This window comes from Chiroxiphia lanceolata, chromosome 2 (assembly GCF_009829145.1).
Source record: "Chiroxiphia lanceolata isolate bChiLan1 chromosome 2, bChiLan1.pri, whole genome shotgun sequence".
Classification (NCBI taxonomy): domain Eukaryota; kingdom Metazoa; phylum Chordata; class Aves; order Passeriformes; family Pipridae; genus Chiroxiphia; species Chiroxiphia lanceolata.
In genome coordinates this window covers 993,038-1,002,008 of record NC_045638.1, presented here as the reverse complement: position 1 = coordinate 1,002,008, position 8,971 = coordinate 993,038, and the positions used below count along the sequence as shown (strand labels likewise).

The 8,971-nt window shown below is 61.1% G+C and overlaps 1 protein-coding gene across 1 annotated transcript; it reads left to right on the top strand.

Annotated features, from left to right (window-relative positions):
• The first annotated feature begins 2,300 nt into the window (after positions 1 to 2,300).
• Positions 2,301 to 5,251, top strand: ATP5PO (ATP synthase peripheral stalk subunit OSCP). The gene is made up of 7 exons (XM_032680168.1): positions 2,301 to 2,371; positions 2,500 to 2,550; positions 3,218 to 3,328; positions 3,842 to 3,971; positions 4,091 to 4,203; positions 4,692 to 4,778; positions 5,069 to 5,251. Exons 1-7 carry the CDS (start codon positions 2,342 to 2,344, stop codon positions 5,180 to 5,182), a joined length of 636 nt encoding a protein of 211 aa, XP_032536059.1. The 5' UTR covers positions 2,301 to 2,341; the 3' UTR covers positions 5,183 to 5,251.
• Positions 5,252 to 8,971: the final 3,720 nt, after the last annotated feature.

The window sequence follows — 8,971 nt, the reverse complement described above, 5'->3', positions numbered from 1 at the left end:
CCAGTCCCTCTCCAGCTCTCCTGGAGCCCCTTCAGGCCCTGGAAGGGGCTCTAAGTGCTCCCCTTCTCCAGGCTGAACTAATCCCCACCCTCTCAGTCATGTCAGGCTTAAATCTGCCCCGGGCTGTATTTGTGCCTTCGAGTGTCACCCTGGCAAACGCGGGCCAGGAGAGAGGAGGGAGGTAAATCCCAATGAAGAACCCCAATAAAGCCCGTGGGTGACACTGGGGCACTCCTGGTGGGACGGCTAAGCGGGTTTCCTAAAGATCCTTGTTCCAATCCTGGTTTTACATCATCGCTTCGCTTTCAGCCTGGAGCAAGAGCAGCATCTAGTGCTCGAATCCTGCCCTGCACGCTTCCCGCGGCTTCCCATCCACGCCAGGCTTCCTATTTCCATGGCAACGACCGCCTGAATCGGTCCCCGTGCGGGAGATAACGACCCGAGCCGGTACCGGCTCCGCGAAGCTCTCACAAAAAAAAAAGGTGGAAGAATTAAGGAGAGGGAGAGCTGAACCATTCCCGAGAGCTGAGCGAGAGAGAGAGAGAGAGAGCGACAGGCAGAGCTGCCCACCTCGGGTTTCACCTGGAATGTCCTTTGCCTCGGGAACGGTTTGGATCTGGTTTATCCGAGCGACAGAAGGAGCTCGGTGCGCCCCGGGGGTTCCCCCGGGTCAGAGCAGAGCAAAGCCTGGGGGAAAAGAGCAGCTGAGGTTGAGTCCTTTAAACAACTCGTGGGATGCTCCAGTCACTCTCCCGAAGGATGGGATGGGTGTGGGTGAGGCAGGGGCAGCCCCTGGAGATCCACAGGGGTAAAGAGATCCACCTGCAGCCCCTGGACATCCACGGGGAGCAGAGATCCACCTACAGCCCCTGGAGGAGCCCCCTGGATCAGGGGGATGCCCGAAGGAGGCTGTGACTCCATGGGAAGCCCATCCTGGAGCAGGGGCATGGCAGGACCTGTGGATCCATGGAGAGAGGAGCCCAGGCTGGAGCAGGAAGGACTTGTGACCCCATGGAAGGGACCCACATTAGAGCTGTTCATGAAGGACACTGGGTGCACAGGGACACTGTGGGCACAGGGACACCAAGGGTAGAGGGACACCGGGGGCACAGGGACACTGTGGGCACAGGGACACTGTGGGCACAGGGACACTGGGCAAAGGGACATTGGGCAATGAGGGACACCATGGGCACAGGGACACTGACAGGGACACCGAGGAGCACAGGGACACCACAGGGACAGTGGGCACAGGGACACTGCGGTCACAGTGACAATGAGGGGACAGGAACACTGGGGACACAGGGACACCACAGAGACACTGTGGGCACAGGGACACCGACAGTGTCACCAAGGGGCACAGGGACACTGGTGGTGACACCGAGGCAGGTGACACTGAGGGCACAGGGCCACTGGTGGTGACACTGCGGTGACACCGAGGGCAGGTGACACTAAGGGAACAGGGACACTGGTGGCACAGTGACACTGGTGGTGACACCGCGGTGACACCAAGGCAGGTGACACTGAGGGCACAGTGACACGGGTGGCACTGGTGGTGACACTGCAGTGACACCGAGGGCAGGTGACACTAAGGGAACAAGGACACGGGTGGCACAGTGACACCGAGGGCAGGTGGCACTAAGGGAACAGGGACACGGGTGGCACAGTGACACTGGTGGTGGCACCTCGGTGACACCGAGGGCAGGTGACACTAAGGGAACAGGGACACTGGTGGCACAGTGACACTGGTGGTGGCACCGCGGTGACACCGAGGGCAGGTGACACTAAGGGAACAGGGACACTGGTGGCACAGTGACACTGGTGGTGGCACCGCGGTGACACCGAGGGCAGGTGACACTAAGGGAACAGGGACACTGGTGGCACAGTGACACTGGTGGTGGCACCTCGGTGACACCGAGGGCAGGTGACACTAAGGGAACAGGGACACTGGTGGCACAGTGACACTGGTGGTGGCACCGCGGTGACACCGAGGGCAGGTGACACTAAGGGAACAGGGACACTGGTGGCACAGTGACACTGGTGGTGGCACCGCGGTGACACCGAGGGCAGGTGACACTAAGGGAACAGGGACACTGGTGGCACAGTGACACTGGTGGTGGCACCGCGGTGACACCGAGGGCAGGTGACACTAAGGGAACAGGGACACGGGTGGCACAGTGACACTGGTGGTGGCACCGCGGTGACACCGAGGGCAGTGACGCGCGCAGGCCCCGCCCCGAGGAACTACAGCTCCCAGCGTGCCCCGCGGCAGCAGCGCCATCACGGGGCGGGGCCTCCCCGCGCCTGCGCCGTGCACGGTGACCCTGAGCGGCGGCGGGGCAACATGGCGGCGGCGGCGGCGGCGGCCCTGAAGGTGAAACGGGGGGGCCCGGGGGCAACAGAGGCATCCCCGCTCCCCGCATCCGTACGGGGGTCTCCAACATCGCCCCAGGCCTCGAGCGCCGCGCTGACCCCGCCGCTGTCCCCCTCTTCCCCCTCCAGGTGCGGCAGCTGAGCACGACGGCGGCGAGGCCGGTGTCCAAACTGGTGAAGGTGAGGGGGCGGCGGGGGCGTGAGGGGGCAGTGGAGGTCCGAGCTGGGCAAGGTGAGGGGGCAGGAGGGGTCGTGAGTGGGTCAAGGGGGGTGTCCAGGATGGTGAAGATGAAGGGGCGCAAGTGGAGGGTGGGGCGGTTCTCCAGCCTGGTCGGAGCGAGGAGTCGGGGGCGTTTCCAGGCTGGTCAAAGTAACAGGTGACAGGGGGAGTCTCCAGGCTGGTTGAAGTGAGGAGTCAGGGAGGTTTCCAGGATGGTCTGTGTGAAGAGATGGGGGAGTCTCCAGGCTAGTCAAGGTGAGGAGCTTGGGGGGAACTCCAGGCTGGTCAAGGTGAGGAGTTGAGGGGGGTTCCAGGCTCGTTAGTATGAGAGGGTGGGGAGTCTCCAAGCTGGTCGAGGTAAGGAGTTGGGGAGGTTTCCAGGATGCTCTGTGTGAAGAGGTGGGGGAGTCTCCAGGCTGGTCAAGGTGAGGAGTAGAGGGGATCTCCAGGCTGGTCAAAGTGGTGGCTGACAAGGGGTCTCCAAGCTGGTCTGTGTGAAGCGTTAGGGGGGTCTCCAGGCTGGTCAAAGTGGCTGATGAGGGGGGTCTCCAGGCTGGTGAAGCCGAGGGGCAGGGGGGTCTGTGCCCCCCAGGTGCCCCCTCTAAGCACTCCTCGCTCTCCCCACAGCCGCCCATCCAGGTGTACGGGCTGGAAGGGCGCTATGCCACCGCCCTGTACTCTGCAGCCAGCAAGCAGAAGAAGCTGGAGCAGGTGGAGAAGGAGCTGAGCCGGGTGTGGGTAAGGTGTTCCACAGCCAGAGCTCCCCGGGAGTTTCCCTGCTCCTCAGGAGGGGGGTGGGCTTGGCTCCTACAGCCTCTGAGACTCCCAGTCCCCTGGCACATGTGCTACCTGCCTTGTGCCCAGTGTTTCAATGGGATATTGGGAAGGAATTCCTGGCTGGGAGGGTGGGGAGGCCCTGGCCCAGGTTGCCCAGAGAAGCTGTGGCTGCCCCTGGATCCCTGGAAGTGTCTAAGGCCAGGTTGGACGGGGCTTGGAGCAACCTGGGCTGGTGGAAGGTGTCCCTGCCCATGGCAGGGGGTGGAACTAGGTCCATTCAGTCTTTAAGGTCCCTTCCAACCTAAACCATTCCATGATTCTGTAGCAGCAGCTGCCCTTCCACTTCCCCTCAGCTCCAGAGCTCTTTGTTCTCACTCCAGGAGTACCTGTGTTTCCTGCTCTGGCTGGTCCAGGTGGGCCTTGGAATGCCTGGAAAACTCCTGGCCTTTGTCCCATAGCTGTGTCTCCCCTCAGACCCTGCTGAAGGACCCCAAGCTGTCCAGTGTGGTGATGAACCCTCACACCAAGGGCACAGTGAAACAAAAAGCGGTGAGCGACGCCTTGGCGAGAGAGAAGATGTCCCCCATCACTGTCAACCTGATGAGTGAGTGACCCCTGGGCTCCAGGAGAACATCCAAGCCGTGCCACCCGTTGCCGTGGCTCTTGGCTGCCCGGATGTGCCCGGGGGGTGCTCTGAGCCCTCGGTGCTTTGGTGTTTTCCAGACCTGCTGGCTGAGAACGGCCGCCTGCGCCACACCCCGGGCATCGTGTCCGCCTTCGCCAAGATCATGAGCGCGGTGCGAGGAGAGGTGGTGTGCACGGTCACCACGGCACAGGTGGGCTGGGAGCAGGCACTGGGAGAACAGGCAAACCTCTGCAGGCTCCCCCTGCTCCCTGGAATTGAAGGGCTTGCTGTGTGAGCAGCGAGGAAACGTCTCAGCCCTGCCAAGCTGAACGTCTTTCTGCAGGGAGGGTTTGGATCCCCAGCAGAGACTCGTCAAAAATTAAAGCTGTTCCTCCTATTTCAGTTTCTCAGGTCATGTTTTTCCCTCCTGTGTGTGAAGCCAGGGGGTGATTAAAACTCAGCCTGGTGTGCACATAGAGCTGCTCCTGTTCTTGGCTCATGAAATAAGGAGGGCACCAAGGTGGTTGTTGTTCCTGTGCTGCCCTTTGGTTGTCCCCGTTCCAGAACGCTGCTTAATCTGCCTTCCTGGTACTCGTGTCTGTCTTCCAAAGGATCTGAGTAGGATATTGGGGTCCTTGTTCTATCATTTGAATATTTTCAAGTCCTTAAATTTCCTTCTCTTCTGTTCCTGTTTTTCAGCCCTTGGATGAGGCCAACCTGACTGAACTAAAAAGTGCTCTGAATGGGTTCCTGGCTAAGGGAGAGGTCTTGAAGCTGGAGACCAAGGTCTGGAGTTTGGACTTTATAAATCAATTTCATCAAGTTCATGTTAAGGGTTTAAAAAATGGTCTTAAAGATTTCACTGAATCCCATTGCTGTTACACAGTTCTGTGCTTTCTCGTAGACATGATGATGCTTTAATTCCTGAAATCCTAACTTTGGAATGCAATGACCACAAAGTTCCCCCAAAAAAGGCTCTTTGAAGAGCTTTATTCTTTCCTTTGCTAGTGTCAGAGTTGTATCCTAGGCTAAGAAACTTTTGCTCACAGACTTTCTGTTCAATGTTCCTTGTTTAGACTGACCCTTCGATCCTCGGCGGGATGATTGTCAACATTGGGGAGAAGTACGTGGACATGTCAACAAGGTCCAAGATCCAGAAACTCACCAAGATCATGAGAGAGACTGTCTAGAGAACTGTCCTGGTCTATTCCCAAGGAAACCTGGCTGATGGAAACAATAAAATTCCTCCTTCTCGAGTAGATGGTGCCACGTGTTTTGGTTTGGGGAGCAGCCCTGAGGGGGGAGGATGCTGACGCTGCAGCGGAATTTCGTGTAGCTCTCACTGAACACTCCCATGACAGGGCTTGAAAAGGTGGCTCACCCTGAGGGCAGGTGAACTTCGTTGGGAAGGACATAGAAAGAACAAAGTGGGATCTGATAAAGGGGGTCAGTGCTGCAGAGGGTCTGCCAGGCTCCAGAGAAACCTCGGGGGGTCGGCCTGTTCTGCCATGTCCCAAGGGAAAGGGTGACAGGAAATGGCCTGAAGTTCTACCAGGGGACGTTCACCTCAGATACTAAAACCAATTTTTCCCTGCAGGAGTGGTCAGGCCATAGAATAAGTGTCCCAGGGAGCTGGTGGAGTCCCTGTGTCTGGGAGTGTTCCAGAGGTGTCTGGATGTGTCCCTTGGGGACAGGGATCAGGGGTGAGCGTGGTGGTGCTGGGGGAGGGTGGGACCGGAGGATCCTGGAGGGCTCTTCCCTGATGATTGTGTGACCCTTGGGATTGCCCCGAGCCAGGGGCAGCAGCTGGCCCCTGGCCTCGTGGAAGCTGCTGAGGCTGTGGTGGTGCCACTCGTGCAGCTTGTGCAGGTGGCCGTGGATGGCCCCGTCCTTGCGTGGTGTGCCCTGCCCCGCTCAGCTGCCCGTGCCCTGCCCCGTGCTGAGGGTGCGCTGGTGCCACCGCGTGTCCCTGAGCAGGGCCCTGAGGAGCCGCGGGGCAGAGCCCTGAGGGACACCCCTCGTGCCCGGCCCAGCCCGGGCCATGGGGCCACTGCCCACAAGTGCCTGGCACGGCCACGGGGCCGATTCCTGCTGCGCCGCCCAGCCCAGCCTGCAAAGCTGTGCCCTGTGGAGAGCGGGGGTCGTGTGGGACCGAGGGCAAAGCCCCCCAGGGCTCCGAGCACAGCAGGGGCTGCAAGGCCACAAGTGCCGGGGCTGCCCCGGGCCGGGTCCGGGCGGTGCCGCTGTCCAAGGGGGGCCGGGGGTGGCCCTTTGTGACACGGGCACCTTCCAGGGCCCTTTGTGACACGGGACATGGGGGTGCCCAGAGACCCTTGTGACATCACAGAGCCCTGCCCTGCCCACGGGGGTTTGAGGGGCACAGAGCCCTGGGGCGCCCACTCCCAGGAGAGCCCCTCTCGCAGGAGGAAGCAGCTCCCGGGATCTCTCTGCCACAGCGGACGAGAGAAGTTTTAGAAGGAGAAGAAGACGGAGATGGACAAGCGCAACTCCCAGCCCAGCCAGGGGCAAACTCCGAGCCTGCCCAGGGTGAGGGACAGGGAGCCAACGCTGCCATCTCTGCCACGGCAATCAAGGCAGCCACTGCTGCCACTGCGGCCACGAATGTCACCACTGGCATGGAAGCCAAGGCAGCCAGTGCTGCCACCACTGCCAGAGCAGCCAAGGCAGCCAACAATGTCACTGCTGCCACCGCTGCCAGCACTGGAACGACAGCCAAGGCAGCCAACACTGCCATCGCTGCCACCACTGCCGAGGCAGCCAACGCTGCCACCACTGTCATCGCTGCCAGCACTGGCAGCACTGCCACGGCAGCCAACGCTGCCAACACTGACAACGCTGCCACGGCAGCCACAGGAGACAAGGAAGATGGAGATTTCTGAGGAGGAGAGGAAGATGGAGAGGGACGAGAACAGGAAGATGGAGAGGAACGAGAGCAGGAAGATGGAGATGGATAAGCCACCGCTGCCAGCACTGCCAGGGCAGCCAAGGAAGCAACAACTGCCACCGCTGGCAGCACTGCCACTGGTTCCACCGCAGCCACAGCCGCCGCTGCCACCACTGTCCAAGCTGCCACAGCTGCCAGCACTGGCACAGGTGCCTCAACTGCCACGACTGGCACCACTGCCCCAGCGGCCACCGCTGCCGCCGGTGCCACGGCAGCCCCCAGTGCCAGCGCTGCCCTGCCCAGAGAGCCCCAGGGACACCGGGAGCCGGGGCACAGAGCTGGGCAGCGCGGGGGCACAGGAGGCCCCAGCCCAGCCCGCGCTCGCTGCCGGCGCCAGCTGGGAGCCTCCTCCTCTGCCGGCAGCTCCCTCGGCCGCTCCTGCCAGCCAGAGCAGCCTCCCCGGCACGGCACCGCTGCAGCACCAGCCTGGCACAGAGCTCAGCCTCGTGTCCGACACGCAGCTGCTGCAGGAGCTGCACAGGAGGGGCCTGCTCCGTGCTGCCACAGATCTCAGCCTCGTCTCGGACACGGAGCTGCTGCAGGAGCTGCACAGGAGGCTCCTGCTCCGTGCTGGCACCACAGAGGCCCCACCACTCCTGGGGGGCATTACAAACCAAGGACAGTCCCAGCAGGAAGAGGACAAAGAGCTGTGCCAAGGGACAGATGGCCTTGGCAAACAAGTGTCCCAAGGGGAAGATGTCCAGTTGGAAGGGGACTCCAATGTCCAAGAGCTCTCCCAGCTAGAAGAGGACATTGGGGAACCACTGTCCCCACAGGAAGAGGACATTGGAAAACCACTGTCCCCATGGGAAGAGGACATTTTAAAACCACTGTCCCCACGGGAAGAGGACATTTTAAAACCACTGTCCCCACGGGAAGAGGGCAGTGGCAAACCACTGTCCCCAGCAGAAGAAAACACTGTCCCGTGTGGCCCCACTGACTCGTCACAGCTGGAGCACCACGGGACTGGGAAGGAGCCGGACGTCGAGTCTCAGCTGCAGCTCCCACAGAGGCGGCCCAGGAGTGGCCTGTTTGGAGGAATGAAAAGAATAAGGAACTGGTTCCGCGAGCCAAGAGACGAGGCAGCGGAACGGGAATACCAGAGGAGGCAGGAGTATGTGGAGATGTGGCTGGAAGCCCATTTGTCCTGCAATTACAACATCAACGAAGAGAGGAGGCGGAGGGGTGAAGAGCTGGCGCGACAGAAAGCCGAGCAAAGGGAACGGGAGTACAGGGAGAAGTACGAGGGCAGAGACGACTGGATTGAAGACTATTTGCTCCGCAGTCCTTACTGTCCGCTCCCCAGAAAGCCAGAGCAGGAGAGGGACAGGCCCCAAGAGCTGGCCCAGGGGGAGCAGTCCAAGAGCCAAGGACTCGCCCAAGAGAAAGCTGACCAAGAGGAACGGCCGTGCCAAGGGCCAGGGGAGAACGACCAGGCCAAGGAGCTTTCCCAAGGGCAAGACAACAGAGTCCAGGGGCTGTCCCAAGGGCACGATGACAAACCCTTGGGCCTGAGCAGCGACGACGACCCCCTGGAGGGGCCCAGCTCTCTCTACATCCCGAGCAAGACCCAGCGGCCTCTGTCTTCCAAGCAATCAAAGGCAGACACTTCTCCATCCACCAGTGAGGAGCAGACCCCAGCAGGGTCCCGCAGCTCCTCACAGGGCAGCCAAGTTCTGCAGGACACAGTCCAGCCCCTCATCCACGACATCCTGAGCAAGGCTGTGCTGGAGGTGGAGACTTCTTCATCCATCAGTGAGTACTTCACCCCAGCAGGGTCCCGGAACCCCTCCCAGGGCAGCCAAGCTCTGTGGGACACAGCTCAGAAATTCATCCAGCACGTTCTGAGCAAGTCTGTGCTGGAGGTGCAGAGGTGCCCCCAGCAGCCACAGGAACAGCAGGAGCTGGGACAAAGCCCGGCTGCAGAGGTGGAACCAGCAGTTGCAGCGGAACGGGAGGAGAGCCCAGGCCCTGCCCGCAGCCCCTCGCCTGCCCAGGTGGAGGCCCAGGCCCT